The sequence below is a fragment of the Psammomys obesus genome, unplaced genomic scaffold (assembly GCF_907164565.1).
Source record: "Psammomys obesus unplaced genomic scaffold, mPsaObe1.curated_primary_1811, whole genome shotgun sequence".
Taxonomy (NCBI): Eukaryota; Metazoa; Chordata; class Mammalia; order Rodentia; family Muridae; genus Psammomys; species Psammomys obesus.
The window spans coordinates 908,737-930,861 of record NW_026596962.1 but is presented as its reverse complement, the minus strand read 5'-3'; the positions used below and the strand labels follow the sequence as shown (position 1 = coordinate 930,861).

General features: G+C 41.5%; 1 protein-coding gene across 1 annotated transcript in view; it reads left to right on the top strand.

Moving 5' to 3' along the window:
- Znf236 (zinc finger protein 236) overlaps nt 1-22,125 on the top strand; it is a 98,214-nt gene that overhangs the window by 5,691 nt on the left and 70,398 nt on the right. Inside the window, exons 2-7 of the mRNA XM_055598734.1 lie at nt 3,760-3,902; nt 5,292-5,456; nt 11,465-11,643; nt 14,691-14,815; nt 17,802-17,974; nt 21,305-21,448. Of these exons, the coding sequence (XP_055454709.1) occupies nt 3,760-3,902; nt 5,292-5,456; nt 11,465-11,643; nt 14,691-14,815; nt 17,802-17,974; nt 21,305-21,448 (929 nt within the window). The remainder of the gene's footprint in view (nt 1-3,759; nt 3,903-5,291; nt 5,457-11,464; nt 11,644-14,690; nt 14,816-17,801; nt 17,975-21,304; nt 21,449-22,125) is intronic.

Below are 22,125 nucleotides of genomic sequence, written 5' to 3'. Positions count from 1 at the left end.
ATTTCAGATTTTGTTTTGTTATAATTTAATTTGTAGTTTTGTTATACTTGGATGATGTCTGTTATTACTCAAGTGCATTCATCTATCTTAGCAGTCAAAATTTTCAGGTAGAAAAAAGATATCTGCCTGTCTTAACAAAAAAGTTGCAGGTGCTTCAAATGGGGGAATGGAACAGTGCAAAGCATGATAAGGACTGCAGATCTAAACACTGCCCAGGTGGGCACTGGCAGAGCACCCAGGCCAAACCTGTTCCTGGAAGGTGTTTGCTGTGAGAACATGAGTACATTGATTTTAATAGGCTCAGGCTTGGGTTTTCAACTTTATTCATATTTCGTTTTGTGTTCAAGATACATTTTATATAGGTTGTCCTCATGCATACTGATGATTTAGAACATAGTTGTTTCACTGAAATACTCATACTTCAGACAGCTGGAGAACTTTGGCCTGGCTCTGAGTTAAATATATTTAAGGATGAAAGAGCATGTACAGTCTTAGGCTTACTTGTTGGTATAAAGTGGTGCTGAAGAAATCCTGCTTGATCTGCTGTCTTTATTTGGGCAGAAAGTAGGGACTGGGGTCTCATGTCAGAAGCCATCTTAAAAGGAGAAATACTGAATTAGGATGAAGCCTTAGATTTTTTTTTTTTATTGGAAATTAATCCTGTTTATGCTCTTGGTTGATTGGGAAACTTATGGCAAATGTCATAGTTTCTCTGGGATCTTAGTTTTCTTAGCTGTATAATAGAGGTAAGGATTGTGTGATTCTGTCTCAATATTTTTTTTTTTTTTTTTTTTTTTTTGTAGACCTGAAAGTAGAATGGTGATATTTTTTTATGGACTGAGAAGGTGAAAGGTGGGGATATGGAGTATGGAAATGGAAAAGGAAGATGTATATGATCTATGCTTGCTCTATGCAGATATGGAAATATCACAGTGAAGCTGATAATAAGGGCAGTTATTATAGTTATAAAAAAGATACTAAGCCAAAAGAATGCAGGCATTTCAGATGGTGGTCCCACACACTCTGAGGCTGCATTCATATTCTTCTTTGTCTTTTGTAGATCACTTACCCCTTAAAGAATTTGTTGGCCTTTCTGGCTACAGACCTTGAATGGTAGGAGTTGTAAACATTTTTAATATTAGTTTAGTATAGTACATTAGGAAGTTTGGTTATGTGAGGATATAGCTACTAATAATTAGAATAAAATTATGCATATTTTCCTTTGCTACTTAGGAATGTATAAAGTTGCAGAGTTATTTGATTTTTCTCAAGCTTCAGTTTCTCAAGGATTTGCTGGGGAATGTTTGAGCTATCATTTTCCACCCATTTCTGCACCACTCTCTTCTCCTACCTCTCCTTGGAACTACAAAGTTCTTGTCATAGGCAGGGAACTTGGCCATCCCTGAGACTTCAGGCTATTGTCTTGAACAGGAATGGAAAAGAAGGCCTTTAAATGTCTAGTGCACCAATGTTTGCTATGTCTTTCGAGAAGCAGAACCATCTTGAATACTCAGAACACTGAGAATTCAGTCCCAGCTCTAGTCCCAGATTTCTGAAGTAGATGTTTTTGTATCATAATTAATTTTGTTTTTGAGACAAGGCCTCTAGCATCACAGACTAGTTTGAAATTCACCATGTAGTTGAAATAATCTTGATTGAACTTTTTCAAATAGAATATCTTTTATTTTCTGATAACTGCATACATATATACAATGGTATCTTGATCATATCCACCCCTAACTTCCCAGCTCTGCTGTCTTCTTCTGGGTGCTCCCCAGTGTATCACCTCTCTACCTTCATGTCCTCTCCTTTTCTTTTGTAACCCACCGAGTACAGTTAGTACCACCTCCTGGAATGTTAACTGATCTTGTGGCTTAATCTTGTTCAGGTTTTCTGCGGGTGCAGTGGCCACACATGTCCAGAGGACCTTTTTCACAGCATTTCCCCCATCCCCTGGCCCTCACATTCTTTCTGGCTCATCTTCCCTGAGTCTTGGGTAGGGGTGGGGCTTGTTGTTGATATAGATATTCCACTTAAGGCCAGATACCCCACAGTAATTTATTCTCAGCTCCTTGACCAGTTAAGAGTGTCTTTATGGGAGCTGGAGAGATGGCTCAGTGGTACCACCTGCTCTTCCGGAGGTCCTGCGTTCAATTCCCAGGTGGCTCACAGCCATCTGTAATGTGATCTAAAGCCCTCTTCTGGCGTGCAGGTGTACTATCCAGATAGAGCACTGACATCCTTAAAAAAAAAAAAAAAGTTTCTTTATAAGCTGCTGCCCACTGCAGCAAAAGACTTGTTTGGCCAACAGTGAGAGTATTTACTAATATGTGTGTGTATATGTATGCATATATATATAAACACTTTTAGAAAGCAGTTTGACATGTTCAGTTAGCAAAATATGAGTCCTAGCTTCCCCACTCCGGCTTTTGACTTCTGGAGCCAGGCTTACAGACCAAGCCTGCATTCCTTTCTGTGGATCAGTCTTTAAATCCAACCACAGAGTATTTGGTTACCCCTATGGCCTTCACACCACTATTGCATCAGTGGCCACGGTTTGGTCTAGCATGACCTTGAAATTCTGATCCTCCCTGGATCCATCTCTCCAGTGGGATTATAGTGGTGCTCCACTGTGCCTATTTTATATGGCTCTTGGGATTGAACCCAGGACATTGTGCATGCTACCTAAGCACTCTACCAACTGAACTCCTTCCCCGGTCCCCAGATTTGATACAAAATGACATGTAATTTGTCATCTTTGTGTATAGTTCTAGTACATGATTTATTTATACCCCAATCACAAGACTTGGGATGTATGTACTTTAAAAATTGTAATTATTTAGAGCATCTTTGACATTCTTGGCAAATTTATGAGTACCCGCTTTTTTGATATTTGAAAATACTTTTAATTTTGAAGTATTATTTCTGTGTGAGAAATCCTTTTGTTTGTGCAAACAGAATTGGCCAAGCAAGGGATTGTAGTCTCTCACTATCTGAGAGAACAAAAGGCTTTTTTTTCTTTTGTACTTAATTTTTTTGTAGCAGTTTTCAGAGATAAATGAATTAGCATTTGAAGGCTCTTATATTTTTGTAGAGTTGAGCCTACTGAGTGGTTTAAGAAGCTGTTAAACTTTTAAATTTTTTTTTATTTTTTAAATTAATTTACTTATTCAGCAGTTATACTCTTAATGCAAGTTAGATGTCTTCTCTGTGGGTTGTATTGAGGGAATCGTATTGGATAAGCCAGCGAGTTCAAAGAACCTTCTTACAGTGTGTATGTGTGTGTGTGTGTTGCCTTAAGGAATTAGCTCCAGGTTTTTAGAAATCCTACCAAGTATTTTGAATTTTCTTGTCCCATATTTCAGGCGTTCCAACATTTCTTAGTTCTAATTTAAAACATCATTTTCATGATCAATATTTTACTAATTTTAGCTAAAAGTCTCTCATAAGTCTGTGTTCTTAAACAATAGCTGAGGGATGGTGTCTGAGAGATGGCTCAGTGGTTAAGAGCACTTACTGTTCTTCCGGAGGATCTGGGTTCACTTCCCAGCACCCATATGTCAGTTTATAACTATTGCAACTCGACTTGCAGGGGATCCAGTGCCCTCTTCTGGCTTCTTGCAGACACAGCATGCACACGGTACACAAGACATACACATAGGCAAAGCATAAATGTAAAATAACAAAATGATTTAATTATATATATGTAATGGTGCTAAGACATAATATTCTTTGTCTGTACATAATGAAATTTTACAGATGGAGTTTTATCATTGAATGATGATGACATTGATGATGACTGTCAGATTCCAAACTTCCACAAATGTGAAATCTGCTTGCTGTCCTTTCCAAAAGAGTCCCAGTTTCAGCGTCACATGAGGGAGCATGAACAAAATGACAAGGTGCGTATTTCCAAAAGGACTCCAGGGTTCCAGAATCCCAGGATGAGGGTTCTGAAATTGGAGGTGGTATAGCATCAGTATCTAAGAAAATTGTAGCTCATTTCATAGTATGTAAACATTTTGGCATCCTTCTGAGAATGCGCTCCAGTGAATATCTGAATTGAAATTATTTAGGAGTAGACAGAGAAATAGCACCTTTGGGTGCCTTAGGTTTGTATACAACTGAATACAGGGTGGTTATTCTGAATGGTTTTTCCTCAGAGGGCATTTTGCTTTCAAGTTGTCTTTATGGCATTCTTGAGGCTTTAAACTCTGTTTCACAGTGGTCAGTACTGTCTTTTTGGGGATGGCTGGGCGTGAGGGTTGTACGTAGGTCTTGTGTGCGTTCAGCATGTGTTTTGCCATTGAGCTGCTTCTTCCAGCCCTATATACCCGTGTCCTTTCAAAGGGAGATCTTGAACCGTCTTATGCAATCCTTCTAGCCATGATATAATGGAAATAGAAAGAAAATGGTGTAAAAGTACAATTAAGGGGGTGGCCAACTTTCCTTATTTAGAGCCTGGAAGCTAGTCTTCTCTCTGGAGAAAGGGGATAATGGCTTAGGTTTCCCTTTTGGATGCTGTCATAATTTGGTGCTGGTGGAAGGCATGGGCTGTGCTTTCCCAAGTCACAGTCTGAAAGGCTGGAGAGAAACACCAGCCATTGCTTTGTCTTTTTACAAGGAAAAGACAGACTGTTTTCCATATAGAGGAAACTGTGGACTGAGAGAAGCAACTGGTGAAAATCTGAGAGGAAAACTTATATAGTTATTTTTCTAGAAGTGATTTTGTTTACAAGTGAGTTTGTCAGAAATGAAAGGAAAATACAACCTAATGGGCTGAACTTTCTGACATTTGTTTTCGTAGTGACTACAACCCAATAGATTTGCAATATTTCACATTAGAAATAGTTTTGAAGTTAGGAGTTGTAGCACATGCTTATCCTAGCACTTGGGACATGGAGGCAGAATGATAGAGCTTGGAATCAGACAAGATAGTGTTTGCTACCATCTAGAAAAGAAAAGAAATGTTCTTATATGTGATGTTCTGTTTGTAATCCTTTGAAAAACCTATCAGAAGTTTCATGACCTGGTGCAAAAGAGACTGTTTTAGAAAGGGAATATATAACTATTCATTCATTCATTCATTCATTCATTCATTCATTCATTCATTCATTTTTTTGAGACTTGGTAGCCTGGCTTTCCTGTAACTCACTCTGAATTTAGAGATCCGCCTGCTGCTGCCTCCTGAGTGCTAGGATTGAAGGCGTGTGCTACTATATCCAGTGCTTATTCTTGTAATAGCATCTTTGGAAAGACTATAATTCAGTTCCTTCGATTCTCTCAAATAGCCACACCGCTGTGACCAGTGCCCCCAGACATTTAATGTTGAGTTCAACCTGACGCTTCATAAATGTACGCACAATGCCGAAGACCCTGTCTGCCCCGTGTGCAACAAGAAGTTCTCCCGAGTGGCCAGTCTCAAAGCACACATTATGCTCCACGAGAAGGAAGAGGTAATTGTCTAACACGTTCTTGTTAACCCACTGTGGGTGCATGTAACCGTTGCCTGGCTTTCTACAGAGCAGATTTTAAAAGCTTCATAGCTTCTTACTTCTGAAGCCTCAGCTCTCTAGAGCATTTTCCTGTTAACAGTGCAGCCCGCTCTACCCACAAGAAAGCGAGAACAACCATGAAGAGAATGTCTGACCCAAGGCTGCAGTGCAGAATGGCAGTGTACTAGAGTATCTCCTGGTGACTTGAAAAGTAACCTGAAAAGGCAGGGATGGGGTGTGGCATGCAAATGTCGGATTGTAATTTCTACCAATCACAGCATAGCTTCCAGGTCCACTAATCACAAAGCCTCACATGAGGACCAATCATAGGCCATGCCTTAAACCAGTCACATTCTGCCACTGACCTGTTTGAGAGTAGCTGTAGGGTGAGCAGGATTATCTGGAATTCTTAAGGCTCATCTTTCTGGAGTGCCCTTCCCAGGCTGGTGCAGTTTTTCTGGAGTGACTGTGATTGGGGCATCTTGAAGTAGAGGCTGTGGCTAGCAGCTGAGAGTGAAGTACTCTTTTGCAGTTGGAGCATGGCTTCTTTAAAGCATCTTTGAATGCCTTGCCATAATGATATCTAATCAGTGGCAGTGGAGAGCCTGTCTCCGTTAAAGGCCGTCTGTTAACCCAAGTGTCAGCCAGTTGGACCCAAAAAGCTTAGCTCCTTTGAAGGAAAATGAACATCAAAGAATGCTTACAATAAAGATCTACTGCTAATATTAGCACTCTGCTTTTCTCAGTAATGAGTATCATGTGTCAAGTATCAAGGAAATGGTCTACCACTGAGCTGTATTCACTGAACTTTTTCTTCCTTCCTTCTTTTCTTCCTTCCTTGTGTCCTTCTTTGTGTCCGTCTGTCTGTCATCTGTTCTTTCTCTCTCTCTCTTTCTATTTTTGAGACAAGGCTGTTTTTTGTTTTCCAGATTGGCCTTGAATTTACTCTGTGGTCCAGGCAGTCTTTGAACATGAAGCCTTCCCTCTTCAGCCTCCCATGTAGTTGGGATTATAGGCTTATTCCACTATGTCTTGATATTAATGATTTAAAAAAAAATGTTTAAGTGGACTTAACCCTTGTCAGATGTCCTAGGCAAGGTGGGAACTCTGTTTTGGAAATGGGAACAGAGTCCAAGGAAGGGCAAGCTCACAGATTGTCCCAACACTGTTCAGAATCAGTGATTGTGAAGGCCTGTGGGTGTGTGGGTTTATTTGTGCTGCCCAACAGCAGACAAGGTTGTGGTCTTTGCAGTTAGGGGCTGTGAGGCAAGTGCTGTGGAAGAAGAAGGGGTCTGAGTGCTGGTGGGAAGAAGGTGAGTGACGAACTGTGCAGTCCAGACTGAGAGGGGACATGCAGGGCAGGTTAATGCTTTGGAGGGTAAGACTAGTGGGGTTGGTTCTTGACGTTCTGCTTATACTCTGTGTTGTGGCAGGGCCCCTTTCCAGGCTGACTGTAAAGAACAGACATGACTCTCCCATGGTCACACTTCTTCTATTTTTGTTTGTTCTGAGATGGGATCTGAGTATTCCATGCTGACCTGGAAATGCTTGTGTAGTCAAGAATGACCTTGAACTTCTTACATCTACTGCAGCAGTGCTAAGATAGTAGGTATGCTCTATCACACCTGGTCTGTGACTGTGGGGATCAAACCCAGGGTATCAAACATTTGAGTAGGTAAGCACTTGAACCAGCTGGTCTACAGACCAGCCCAGCTCTGTTTCATGTAACCCCAGCATCTCTGCAGGACCCAGAACAGAAGTTTTTTTTGTTCTCTTCTGATGTTCTTCAGATACAATCTAAACTTTATTGTGCTTTCCTTTGTGACTAGAAAGAGGGATGGGCAGTCAGTCATCATTTTTAAAGAGACTTTGGATTCTTACATGATATTTTCAAAACCTTGCTTTCATTATGTTTATTCTTTTTTTTTTTTTTTTTTAAAGATTTATTTATTATGTATACAATGTTCTGTCTGTGTGTTTACCTGCACGTCAGCAGGGGGAAACCAGGTCTCATTATAGATGGTTGTGAGCCACCATGTGGTTGCTGGGAATTGAACTCAGAACCTTTGGAAGAGCAGCTAGTGCTCTTAACCTCTGAGCCATCTCTCAGCCCCCTCATTATGTTTATTCTTATACAAACTTCGTTCAAGTTCTTTCCTAGGTGGTTCCTGGGGTGGAGCTTTCCGTTGTTTGCTAACGATACTCCATTTGCTGGCTTCCTTGTTCTGTTTTCCTGGGGTCACCAAAGCCTTGGGAATGGTGCTGCAAGTGCTGAGGGTGTGCAGCAGTGGAGAGTTACCGCTGGGGCGGGAGATGCTCAGTGGTCCCAGCAGGAGCTGCTCTCAGGGAGGACCTTGGTCAGTCCCCAGCACCCATGTGGGACACAACTGCCTATAACTCTAGGTCCAGAGGCTCTGATGCTCTATTTTGGCCTTTTTGAGTGCTGCATGCATGTGGTACATTTCCATACATGTAGACAAAACACTCATATATATGTATGTATGTATATATACATATATATATATATATACACACACGAGTGTTTATATATGTAAAATAAAATCAATAAAAAATTTAAAGTTACTCTTGAAATGTGTGCTTGTGTATAAATTGATTTGAAAATAACATAAAGGGACTATTGTGTATTTATGAAACATAAGTGACTTTTTAGTTTAAGGTTATCTGTGATAGAGGCGTTATTTTTAAAACATTGTAAACAGCTTTTCTATACTGCTCTGTTAAAACTAGTAGTCTCAAATCTCTAGATCAGTACTCTATCAGATTAGTCCAACGAGGGAAGAAAGTAACTGTAGCTTTTAAATACTAAGAATATGTCCTTAAAATTCACATAATTATTAAAGTTACTGTTTTTTCTTATGTTATATCATCTCCTTTACATGGTGCTGTAGGATTTTGGGGGGATAGCAGATGCATTCCCCAACACTTGTCAGACCTAGCAGCTCGTGGGGAGGCTGTGCACTGTCCTGTCCTTGATCCCTGGCAGTTCATATAGTGAATCTTAATGTAGGGTGCATCCTGCTTGTGTAAGGGAGGAGTAGTGTTCTCTGGGGTGAACTGGAACACTTGGTGCACTCTCTGTCATTTTGGAGTCCTTATGAAGACTAGCGGAGACTGGCCTCTGGAGTGCTGGGCCTTGGCAGGGCATTGCAGCATAGTAAGGTTGGAGACATGGGCGAGAGAGGAGGCAGTGCTCAAGTCTAGTTAGGGAGTGCTCCCACTCTGGGAGCTCTGAGGGTGGAGAGCAGCTGTACCTTGGATGCCCTGCTCTTCAGAGGTGGTACACTGTTAGCTGATTAAACTGTGTGTGAGATTTTCCCCGTGACCTCTGTTGGCTACTCAGTGTTCTTGTGGTTACCCAGGACATTCTAGAAGACGTGATACTACCACTGTTGTGGAGGATGCAGTTACTAAGCAGGCGTTGCTCTTCTTGTCTGAGACTTCCTCAGTTATCTCTGGGACATTTAGAGATGGGGAGGAAGGTCCTAGCATCTTTTGAGCAGTCAGCTCAGTAGCAGAGAGGTGGTGATGCCATGTGTTGGCTCTGTCTCTAGAGGGCTGCTCTACCCTTTTTCCATCAGAGCAAGGTATATAAACCAGTGTTCTCACGCAGAGGGGTGTGTGAGTGACGTCCTTGTAGACTGCTGCCAAGAGACATTCATTTGACTATGTGTAAGTGTCAGAGGGAAGGCGGCAGTGTGAGCAGCGGCAAACACAGTCCAGTTCTGTTTTCGTTAATTTCAAAAGCATGCATCCATCTATCTGTCTGACATCTGTTGTGTCTACCTACCTACCTATCTACTATCATCTGTCTTACCTATCTATCTACTATCATCTCTCTCTCTCTCTCTCTCTCTCTATATATATATATATATCATCTATCTATCTACCTACGTATCTACTGTCTATCTGTCATCTATCTGTAATCTATTTACCTACTTATCTATATACTATCTATGTGTCATCTATCTATCTATCTATCTATCTATCTATCTATCTATCTATCTATCTATCATCTATTTACCTACCTATCTACTATCTGTCATCATGTGAATGTATGTGTGGCTGAGTTAAATAGGTGCACCATATGCATTTTTGGTTCCCAGGGAACCAAAGCATCAGAAGAAGCATCTGATTTCCTGGAACTGAATTTGCAGACAGTTGTAAGCCATTATGTGTGTGCTGAGTCCTCTGGAGGAGCGCAGCCAGTGCTCTTAAACCAGTATCTCTCCCGCCTTGTGTTGTAATTTTAAGCCTGGACAAGTGATACGATTATTAATAAAATATAAATATTTTCTTGGCCATTCACATTCATGGGTTGCGATTTTTTTTTTCTTTTTGGCAGTTTCATAGGATAAATTTTCATTATCTTCAGGTTAATAAAAATGTAGATGTTTATTAATTCATTGTTATTATATAATAATGTCAGTTACCTTGAAAGCATTAGATTTTTTTAAAGATAATTCTCTTCATTCTTAACTTTTTCTGTAGTAGAGCTATAAGAACAATCAGTTAATAACCTAATTTTATTGAGGTTTGAATTCAAGACTGGTATACAGAATAATAAAGACATTGTGATGGAAAGAAATAGTGGGGCTAGGGAATCTAGCTCAGATGGCAGAGTACTTGCCTAGCGTGCATGAAGCCATGGGTTCAACCCCCAATACAACATAAAGAGGGTGTTGTGGCATAGGCCTATCATCTTGGCATCCCAGGGGGTGGATCAGGAAGGATCAGAAATTCAAGGACATCTTTGGCTGAATAGTGATTTTGAGGCTAGCTGACATTACGTGAGACCATGCTTCAAAACAAACAGAAATGCCCTTTTGTGATTTGGAACTAAGTGTTTATGTTCATTTACAGAGTGCTCTTACTTCTCATGTTTGGGCGGTTAATTAGGATCATGACATAAGTAGATGCTGCATATGAAACTACAGATTCGTGCTTGCCCTGAAGTTGTCCTAATCCAGCATTTGCCATCTGTAGAAGTCATTATCAGTTCTGTGCTCTTTTTGTCATCACGTCATGTCACTTCACTTTCCTCTACTGTGGAGGCTAGAAGGGAGCACACCACATTCATGTAGTTTGTCACAGGCAGTCCTGTGGTCAAGTCAGACTCAGCTGCACTGTGTGTGGCTAGGCCACACTGTCCACTGGAACGGATTGGAGTAACTGCCTTCTAGTAGCCACATGAAAAATAGGAAACAAACAAAAAACCACCTTGAAAACCTTCATTAAGTTGCACTGTGGTGCACACCTTTAATCTCAGCATGAGTGACGTAGAAGCAGTCAGATCTCGTGCTTTTGAGACTAGCCTAGTCTACATAGTGAGTTCCAGGCCAACCAGAGGTACAGAATGAAACCCTGTCTAGCAAAACTCCAAACCCAGAACCAAAGCAAAAATCTTCATTAATCAGGTAAGATGAAGTTGTTCAAATATCCTCAGATATGAGCTACTCAGGTCCTACAGGGCTTTTTGACAGCTTTAGTCTAGACACAGTTTAAGTCCTGTGGTCTTCTACTTAATACTGGTCTGTTAGCCTGTAGGCAAGACTGAATGAAGAGCTATTTCTACCAACAAATGTGCCACTGTCACTGCCTTTGACAGTGCTCTGTAATTATATTCTTCCCTAGAATTCTTTTCTGACCTTTTTGTGTTGAAGTCCTTCTGTTTCTCTAACGTTTTCACAGAACAGATGGACCAGTTGCCAAGTTGCTGAATTCTGCTCAATTGATGCAGAATTCACTTTGTTTGAAAACTCTGTTTTTTTGTTTGTTTGTTTTTTTATCCTTGTACTAGTAGTAATGATTTTCTGCTTTCCAATGTGGACACATGGATTTTGAGAGGTGAAGGTGATATTTACTCCAGAGGGAGGTATCATTTGTGGACTTAGGTCACAGTGCCATCGGTTCTTTTAAGGAGCAGTGGCTTGGAAATGTTCCTTTTCCAGAACCTCATTTGCTCTGAGTGTGGGGATGAGTTCACGCTGCACAGCCAGCTGGCCATACACATGGAGGAGCACCGGCAGGAACTGGCGAACAACCGAGTGCACACCTGCAAGGCCTGTAAGAAGGAGTTCGAGACGGCGCCAGAGCTGAAGGAGCACATGAAGACTCACTGTAAAGTTAGGTATGGTTCATTCCTCCACTAGCACAGTAGAGACCCTGTGTAGGACACAGACAACTGGCCCGCCGTGCTGTGACTGAGTGACGTGTGTGATGCCCTAGGAAGAAGAGCAGCCATGTGAGCACACAGCGACTTTGCTGTGATGTCACACTTGCTAGCATGTTCAAGTGGAAGTGCAGTCTCTAGGCTGGTATTTGAACACATAATATACTATGGGACAAACCTAACATTTTCTCAGGTTCTTGTATTTACCTATTCTTACTACGGTGGTTTCCTCCCTTTTTTAAGAACTGTTTTTTAATTTACTGTTGACATTTTGATACATTTATATGCTGTGTGTTTATCATACTCACCACCATTCCCTTCTTCCCTACTTCCTCTCTGCAGTTCTTTCCAACCCTTCTCCCTTCTACTTTCATGGGGTTTTTTGGTTTTGTTTTAAATCATCTCTGAATGTAGTTAGTATTGCTTGCATGTCCACGATTGTGGCATTATTTACGGGATCATGGGCCACTTACTAGTGGCTGTGCTCCTGAAGCAAAAGCAGCCATAGGAGCTAACTGTCCACAGCTCCTCAGCTAGGGCCGGGGCTGTGCGTGTCTCTCCTCCATCTGTTTTGGAAAGTTGAATGGCCCAATACCGTACAGATTTTGTACAGTAACGGTATTGTGAGTTCTTGAGTGCAGTTTCCACATCTGGTCTAGGAGATAGGGGTCATAGCAGCCCTCCTCATCCTCTGGCTTGTAGTTCTTTTTTTTTTTCTCTTAAGACAGGGTCTCTCTGTATCCTTGTACTCACTTTGTAGACCAGGCTGGCCTTGAACTACATCCGTCTGCCTCTGCCTCCTGATTGCTGGGATTATAGGCATGTGCTACCAAGCCACGCCTGGCTCTTAAGTTCTAATGCCCTTTTTCCAGTGTTCTCCAAGCCCTGGGTTGGGGAGGAGTCTCTGCTTTTCAATAAAAAATGAAGTTAAGGAGGTGGTTCTGGCATTGTGCTTCAGTTCCTTAATGGTGGTGATCAGTATTTTTTTGTTTTTTGTTTTTGCTTTGTTTTGTTTTTTTTTGAGTCAGGGTTTCTCTGTGTAGCCTTGGCTATCCTGGACTCACTTTGTAGACCAGCTGGCTTTGCATTCACAGAGATCCTCCTGCCTCTGCCTCCTGAGTGCTGATATTACAGGTGTGTGTCCCTGGGCCCAGCTCAATTATCATTTTCACTCTGGTGTTTTTTTATTTTTGTTTTTTGTTTTATTTTAAAGATACAGTCTCAAGATGTAGGCCAGGTTGGCCTCTCACTCATGGTGATTCTCCTGCCTCAACCTCCTGAGTACTAGGATAACAGGTATATGCCTCCATGCCTGTTACCAAGTTGATTTCAACAGACTACTAAAAAGGACAGCATTAGTAATTCTTTAGCAGTTGTATTATCAATTTAGTCTGTCACTCTGCCACGCTGTAACAGTTAGGAAATATGTTTTTGTTTTTGTTTTTGTCTTTTGAGATAGGGCCTCTTTGTATAACAGTCTGGGCTGTCTTGGAACTTCCTATGTAGACCAGGCTGGCCTCGAACTCACAGAGATCCACCTGCCTCTGCCTCTCAAGTGCTAGGATTAAAGGCGTGTACTACCACACCCTGCAATATCTGTTATTTTTAACAAGTCTTATACCAGTTAACTCAAAAAGTTCAGGAATAGTACAGCACCAAGCAGCATGTACTGTACTGTAGGACTAGACTGTAGACAGGAGAATTGAATAGGTGGTTCCCACCTCTTGTTTTTCATGTTCATTTTGCCTGCTGCTGAATGATTCCTCATTATTTTAGTGTCTAATTTGCTTTTATTTTATTATTATTATTATTATTATTATTATTATTATTATTATTATTATTTGATATGGGGTTTTGCTGCACACTCCAGGCTGGCCTTAAACTTACCATCCTCCTACTTCTATATCATGAATACTAAGCTATAGGCATTCATTGCTATTTCATTATTACTGTTACTTTAAAAATGCAATGGGGGTTGGGAGTGTAGCTTGGTTGGTAGACTCCTTGCTTACCATGCACGAGGTTCTGAGTTCAATCCATACTACCACCAGGGTGATGGTGCATGTGTCTAATCTAAGCAGTGCAGAGGGCCAGAGTATTCTCACCCCTCTCCACGTGTCTGTACACATGTGTGTCACAGGCATGCCTTCTCCATGCCTGTGTGTAGGAGATGAGTGGCGGGTTGAGTGCTCTGTTGACAGGCAGTGCTCTCCTGCAGTACTGTTGGTGGCTGCAAGGTGACAAGTTTGAGAGCGTTGAGGTGTTTGAAAGTAAACCCAGCAGCTCCGAAGGTGGATTCGAAGAACCCTGTCTGGTCCCATAAGACTTAAACCTATAGAACCGAGGTGCTTCCACTTCTTGACATGGAAAGAAGCAGGGTTCTTTTTGATATGTTTGGCTGTCACTGCTGGCCAGTCTCCAGAGAGGCCGAGGAAAGAGTCAGCTCTCTGGCTGTGTGATGAGAGATAGACATTTGTCAGCATCCAGGTCCTGTTAGACACAGCTGTAGGGAACATGGACTTGGCAATGTAGAACTGTGTCTGCATGGGCCTCTGTGCTGACTAAACCAACAAGATGTGCTTTAAAAGATGCCTTCTGCCTTGCTCCCCAATTACCAAACCAAGCTTCTTTTTCACCAGAATAGCCAAAAATAAATTTTATATCACTAGAATAATGAATGTGTGCTTTGTGTTTGTATAGTGGACACAGACATTAAAACATTCTGGTGGGGCTGCAGAGATGGCTCAGAGGTTAAGAGCAATGACTACTCTTCCAGAGGTCCTGAGTTCAATTCCCAGCAACCACATGGTGGCTCACAACCATCTATAATGTGATCTGGTGCCCTCTTGCAGATAGAACATTGTATGCATAATAAATAAATCTTAAAAAAACGAACATTCTGGTGACTAGCCAGCTAAACTCTGTGCTAGTATTTTTACTTTGAAACTATAATGTGAGGAGGATGAGATGACTCCATTAATGTGTTTCCCCATATGTCATACCAGGGTATCAGGTACAAGATCTTACAATCGGAACATTGACAGAAGTGGCTTCACATACTCATGTCCACACTGCGGAAAGACGTTTCAAAAGCCCAGTCAGTTAACGCGACATATAAGGATACACACAGGTATGAGAGATATTTGCTTTCAGATGACTTGTTGTGTGACCTGAAGGAAACAAAATGTACTATACTGCTGCTTCAACTCACAGTCTAACTCTGGCTGTTCTGTGCTTTGCTGTACAGCCTTGGTATGGTTAGCTAATGTTTCTGATTTCATTCTCATTTGAAAATTGCCAAGTCTGTGTCTATCATGTAGTCGTCTTAAGTTATAAATGAAAAATGTAGAAAAGCCTTTGGGGTCTGGTGAGTTCCATTTAGCTGGAGTTGGTGTTACGGTGGTTACTTGTGCAGCACCTATAATTAGATCTGGGCTAATTACATCTAAAGAAGGGGACCGGCAGAGGGTCTCTCTGTGCTGTGACAATTTGGCTTTAATGTTCAGGCAGCTGGGCATGGCAGTACAGTCATCTCAGCTACATAGTGAGGTCCAGGCCAGCCTGCTCTACAGTGTGAGATCCTGCCTCACAAAGCCCATCAACCAACCAACTAAACAGCATTAAACTAACAAAAACCTTATTTCTCTGTTGTACCTTCTCTTGCTTGCTTGTTAGGCTTGCTTGAGTATCTGAAATGGGTACAGTATTCACAGCTGAATGTTCTTTCCTCTTGTGAAGGACAGTCTATGCTGTTGTAAATAATGCACATGTTCTCCTCTAGAGAAAGATGAAGAGTGGCAAATATTTGTGCAGTGAAAGTAAAATAACAATGATCCACGCTTTGATATTGTTTCTGTTCTCCTGATTTACATTTCATTTACAGTGAAAAGACAATGCGAACTTCCCGCTATTTGGTTGGCTACTGTGCTTGTTGACCAGTTCTGATTATGCTTTGTTGCTTTTTTCCTTTTTTGGTGTCTTAATGAAATGTCTCATATACTGTATTGTAGAATTACTCAGATAATTTCTTAGCTTGTTTAAATGCAAGTATAAAGTTGATATTTTCAGAGGTTCATTCTTTATACCTTAGAGCAAGAAAAAAGTGCTGTCTTTCAATTGTTGGCATAGGGACATAATTCAGTTGGTAGAGCACTTGTCTGCCACACATAAAACCCTGGCTTTATGCTACTTTATGTAGTTTATGTTACTTTGTGTAGTTCATGATAATAGACAAACAGGTTGTTGTGGTGCATGCTTGTAATCCCAACATTTGGAAGGTAGAGGCAGGAGGGTCGAAAGTTCAAGGGTTAGTAGGCATGGTAATGCACTCCACTAATATCAGTGCTCACAAGGCCCTGCCAACAGTGGGGAGACTAGACAGAAGAGACGCGTAATGAAACCCTGTCTCAAAAAGAGGACAGAAAAGTTGAAGGTCATCCTTAACTACAGAGTAAGTTTGAGGCCAATCTGGGATACATGAAACTCTGTCTCAAAAAGAAAAATGTGATAAAACATTGTGTTTTAGAGTCTTAAGGTCTAGTTTATCTTCCTTGAATGAAAAAAAGCTTGAAGGGTGTTACATCTCTTAATCAAAGTAGGAACACAGAAAGAAAACAGAGTATTACACAGATTTCTCAGACCTTACATACTTTTTTAACAGTTTGATGTCTGCCCCTTTGAGATTGTTTTTCTGTGCCATCCATAAACACATACATCTGGGAACAGTTCACCACATACACACTTTATGTGTTGTTATACTTTCATGTGATCTTGGAAGTTCACATATATGTTCTCCTCCTGGCATTGAGCTTTTGTCACACATAGTCATGCTGGCTGCGCTCTTGAGTTCATGCAGTGTTGGGGAAGGCATCTTCCCTGTAGTCCTCAGCATCTTGTTGCTAGCCTTCACAGCTTGAACACAGGTAGGCTGTTAACAGTGCTCCTACATGGGAGGCTCGCCTGTTCTCTGAGTGGCCTTTGCATGGATGAACCTCACTGAGCATGTGATAATGAAACATCATCTTCTGATAGGCTACCTCTTGAGTGCCTGAGCTCCATCCAGGACACACAAGGTGCGTTAGACAGAAAGTCTCTCTGACAAGGACACCCCATGCAGGACCCACAGTTCTTCCAGAGCTTCCTGTGTATCCCTCCCTAGTGACATATCTTTTCTCCATCATGCTGTCTCACTAAGTTACATGACCCTCAGGTCAGGTAGAGCAGTCGGCATCTATCTGAGCATGAGTAAGCCAGACACTGAACTTGTTATTCATTCACTGAGTGAATGCCTGCAAAATGCCAATACATGTGAGGTACTGATGTTAGAGTCATGGGCAGGACAGTTAAACTCTTCCATTCTTGGAGCATATATTTTAAGAAGTTGAATAATAAGTGAATTGTCAGAAGTTAGTGATTACAGGTCACAGGGAGAGAATTGAGCAGAGATGGGGAGCAAGCATTACGGGATAGACATGGAAGATCTTGAAATCAACTGGAATTGGTTGAAAAGTCTTGCAGGTGATACTGTGCCAGGGCCAGAAGAGCCACAAGGGAGTGAGCCGTGTTGAATTCTCAGGTAGGATGGGCAGACAGAGGGGACAGAGACCTTCTGTGGAGCTATGCCAAGGGAACAGAAGAAGGTTCAGAGAGCATGTGGAGTAAGGAGACCAGCCAAGCTAGCTGAGACTGAGAAGCCGTGAGTCATTGAGCAAACCAAACTTGCTGTGATCTCATTCAGAAAGAGTTTCTCTATAGAGATGAGAGCAGCCCATTAGGGCCAGGTGGAAGCAGCAGGGTTGGTCAGGGATGGATGGGCCTGTGCCCTGGGGTAGGCAATAGTTTGGGACAGGGAGCAGGACTGATGTGGAAGGAAGCAGGCTGTGAGAGAAAGCCGTGGAAGAATGGCCCGCTGTAAGAACTGCCATGGGATTTGCTTGGAATATGGAAAGTTTTGTCTGAGACAGTTGAAATTTTAGGAGACACTTGTAGTATATGAGTTTAGAATCTCTGGGAGATGTTTTGGCTGGAGGGAGAGGTTGGAGTTTTGTGTTTGAGTACCTTGAATGTTTCTCTCACTCTATAATGCTCACACTGTGATTCTTTTTCTCTCTGGCTAGGTGAAAGGCCATTCAAATGTAGTGAGTGTGGAAAGGCTTTTAACCAGAAAGGGGCACTGCAGACCCACATGATCAAGCACACAGGAGAAAAGCCACATGCCTGCGCCTTTTGTCCTGCTGCCTTTTCCCAGAAGGGGAACCTGCAGTCCCACGTGCAGAGAGTCCACTCAGAGGTGAGCATGGTGTGGGGCTCTGAGCACTGTCACAGTGTTTGCAGCTGTCATTTGACTCAGTGGCTAGCCTGAGAAATTATGTTACAGTTTTGAAAAGTGCAGATCGACTTATGTGCCGTAATCTATCTTAGCAGTCGACCTTATCCATCGATGGGAGCGTGTTGTATTGTTGACAAGTCTTGGCTGGTATGGCACTCAGCCTTAGCTCAGGCTGACCTCACATTCAGCAGTCCTCTACTTAAGCTTCCTGAGTTGGAATTGCAGGTGTGCACACCGTACCAGGCTCGCTAGTAAATGTGCAAGAAATACGAAATCCTATCTTGTCCTTTTACTTTCAGGAAATGTTTAGAGAGATAATGCCTTTGTTAGGTACGAGCTGTTGACTGTGAGCATCCAGTTAATAAACGTGAAGTAGGCACTACCGAGTGTAAGAGGCTGAAAGACAAGAAGTAAGAAGACAACAGAATGCACTGTCCTTATTGCAGGCAGAGCTAAGCCAGCGCTTGGCCCTGTGGCTCTTTACACAGACCTGGCTGTGCATTCTTGCCTTGCTGCGTGGGTCAGCTCAAACGGCTGCAGCTGGCTGTTGTCTGTGGGTCCTGCTGAACTGTGGAGCTCCTGGAAACATTTCTGTTAAGTAGGTTGACGTTTGTGTTTAGTAGCACTGTGTCTGTTAGATATAATGTTGTAGTTAATAGCATAATTATAGAATATAAAGGAATATTTACCTAACAGAAATACTTGTATCATGAATCAGTTTATTATGCAATGAAAACTATCAATTTAAAAAGCAAAAGATGTATTTTTAAACTCTTTTTCATGGAGTTAAACCTATACCACCTTAGTGACTGGGGAGCTAAAACACCTAATAAACATTGAATGTCTGACACCTGTAATCTCAGCAACACTCAAGAGGCTGAAGCAGGAGCATTGAGAGTTTGAGGGCAGTCTGGGCTACTTAGCAAGATTTTGTCTTAATAATGAATGACAATAAAAACCAAATTAAACCCAACAGAGCCCCCTTCCCTTTTAATAAACACAAAGGTAGGGTTCTTCCTGAAGTGCCTGCTTTGCATGAGGACCACAGTTCAGTCTCTGGAATCCACATGGGGTGGGGGCAAAGCATAGTGGTGCATTCATGTGAGTTCATTATGGAAGGAGGTCTGTAGGGCTTGCTGGCCAGCCAACCTAGCTGAATCAGCAAGGTCTAGGCCATTGAGAAATCTTGTCTCACACACACAGTGGGTGACTCCTGAAGAGTTGTACCTAGGTTGTCCTCTGGCTTTCACATACAGATGCGCACACACTCAACACTCACACACACACACACACACACACACACACACACACACACACACACGACTCTCAAACACACAACTCCCTCCATCACACACATGCACACAGGGGTGGGGGGGAGAGAGAGCGAGCGCCAGTGGGCAGATGTTAGTTCTTGGAAAAAAGATATGAAATAAAAAATGACAAAGAGCTTATGTATTTTACATAGTTTTAGGGAAAGATCCGGAATCTTTAACACATGAAACAGTGGCAAGGTCAACTGACACATCATAATTTGGTCTCAGAAGAGTACATGGGAGCATCAAAGTTGTTCTTGTGAGTTGCCTTTGAGTAGAGTTGGTCACTTAGGAACAGTGGTAAGTTTGTGTGACATATATTTGAGAAATCCCTTTCATTAAGGGACCCATGTTAGGAGAAGCCATGCAGTATGTACAATGGGGGCATCTTGGGATCGCAAAAGATGCATTTTAAAATATTACCCAATCCTGTGAGAAGTCCATAGCATTGAATTTGGTGCTGGCTGTTGTTGTTGTCATCCTCCTCCTCCTTCTTTTCCTTTTCTTTTTGAGACAGGGTTTCACTATGCAGCTCTGGTTGTCTTGGAACTCACTATGCAGCCAGACTAGGCTGGCTCAAACCCATAGAGATCCATCTGCCTCTGCCTCCCAAGTGCTGAGATTAAAGGTGTTTGCCACCATGCCTGGCTTAAATTTGCTTCTATTATGGTACTACAAATAGAGTGGAATCTTTTTTCAGGTTAGAGATGACATGTACATTTTCCAGCCTGCCTGGTAACCATGGTGATAACTAATGTTAGGTTTGAATAATAGAGAATGTTCTGGATACATTCTCTGATCACAGATGTTCTTAATCATTTTAATGTTATTTGTAGTGTGCTTCTGGCTTAGCTGTAGTTGTAAAAGGTAATCATGGATGGGTCTTACATTTGGTGAAATTTAGAGCTTTTTAAATCAGTCTACCTGCTTGGTAGGCCCAGAAGCTCAGTGTTCAGAGTGATACTGCCAGCTGTGCCCAGCCTTCATTGGGGACACAGTTAGCAATCTACGAAGTTGAGAATAGGCAGCCATGAGTATGCTCAGGCTACAGAAGAGGCTGGCCTCTAGTGTCCTCCACTGTGGAAGAAAGAAGGTCTGGTTGGACCCCAAGGAGACCAATGAACTCGCAAATGCCAACTCCCATCACAAGATGGGCTGACCATCCGGAAGCCTGTGACAGTCCATTCCCAGCTCCCGGGCTGGAAAAACACTATGGCTCCATGGAAGGGCAGGCATGTGGGCATAGGGAAGCAGAAGGGTACGGCCAACACTCGGATGCCTGAGCAGATGACCTGGAGGAGGAAGAGGAAGAAGAGGAGGATCTGGACTTTTCAGGAGATACCATGTACCCAGAGGACTGACTGCCATATGTATCACAGCCTGCACCTGGAAGTCAAGGGAATGTGTTCAAAAACAAGTGGATTCCCAAGGAGCATGTCCACAGGCTGAAGGCGGACAAGGTCTGTAAGAAGCTCCTGGCTGGCCAGCTGCGGCGCCTCACAGGTCTAAGAGCAAGGAAGCACTGAAGCGCCAGGAGGAGATCTTCAAGACTGTCCAAGGAGGAAGAGACAGGGAATTCAGCTTCCCTGGTGTCTATACGTAGTAGCCTGGCAGTGGCCTCAGGTGGACCAGTCATTAAAATAAAACAAGCCTTTGTCTGGTAAACAAACAAACAAACAAAAAAGAATATATGATGACATTTTGAAGTTTAAATTACAATAACAGAGAAGTGAGTCTTTATTCCTAGCCCCTCCTCATGTAGAGAAACACTGACATTTCAATTGATCCTAATTGATTAAAGAGTTGTGTCATTGATTCTCAAGCTATCTAATTTAAAGCAAAACAACAACAAAATACTCCAGTACTAGTATTGTATAATTATCTCATTCTGACTGGACTGCTACATTTTATTTTTTATTGCTTAAATATGTTTATTACCTAACGATTTGAAAAAACTATTTTTTCCTTTTTTTTTAAGGTAAAAAATGGGCCTACCTATAACTGTACAGAATGTAGCTGCATATTCAAAAGTTTAGGCAGCTTGAATACTCATATCAGCAAGATGCACATGGGTGGACCCCCGAGCTCCACAAGTTCTGCGGAGACTGCACATGTCATAACGGTGAGGCTGAGGAAAGAAAACAAGCCCCAAGGCTCATTTTACATAGGAGTCTTTAAAGTATTTAGTACAGAAATCATGCGTAAAGTTTTCTAAATAATGTGCTACTAATTTTTTTTTTAATAAATGAAAATTAATCTGTCTGAACTTTAGGGTAATGATACATAGTCTTGATTTATGGCTTGTCATCTAAACCTGTAAAACTATGAAAAATGTTTCAATAATTTATGGAATTCAATTTCCACAGTCAGTGCTATTGGTAACCATTAAATATTGTTTCTTTACATTATAATCCAAGAGTTAATCTACTTTGTTGATAATATTTCTCCTTTTTTCATGTGGCAATGATAATTTCTCCTCAGCCTTATAGCTTTTGGAGTACCAAATTCTGCTTTCTAGTACATATATTTAGAAATGGAATGACTCTAAATACAGATAGGCATACTTAGACATATTACCCACAAAACAAACAATCCCGCAAAAATACATACATGAACACATACATTTTTGCATGTTTTTTCCTAAGTTATAAAAACTTCGCTTTGTTCAGTAACTTTTACCATATTTTATTGATTGATAATAAATTGCAAATAATAATAAATATAATAAATTTATTATATTATTATAATAAATTTATTATTATTATTATTATTATTATTATTATTATTATTATTATTATT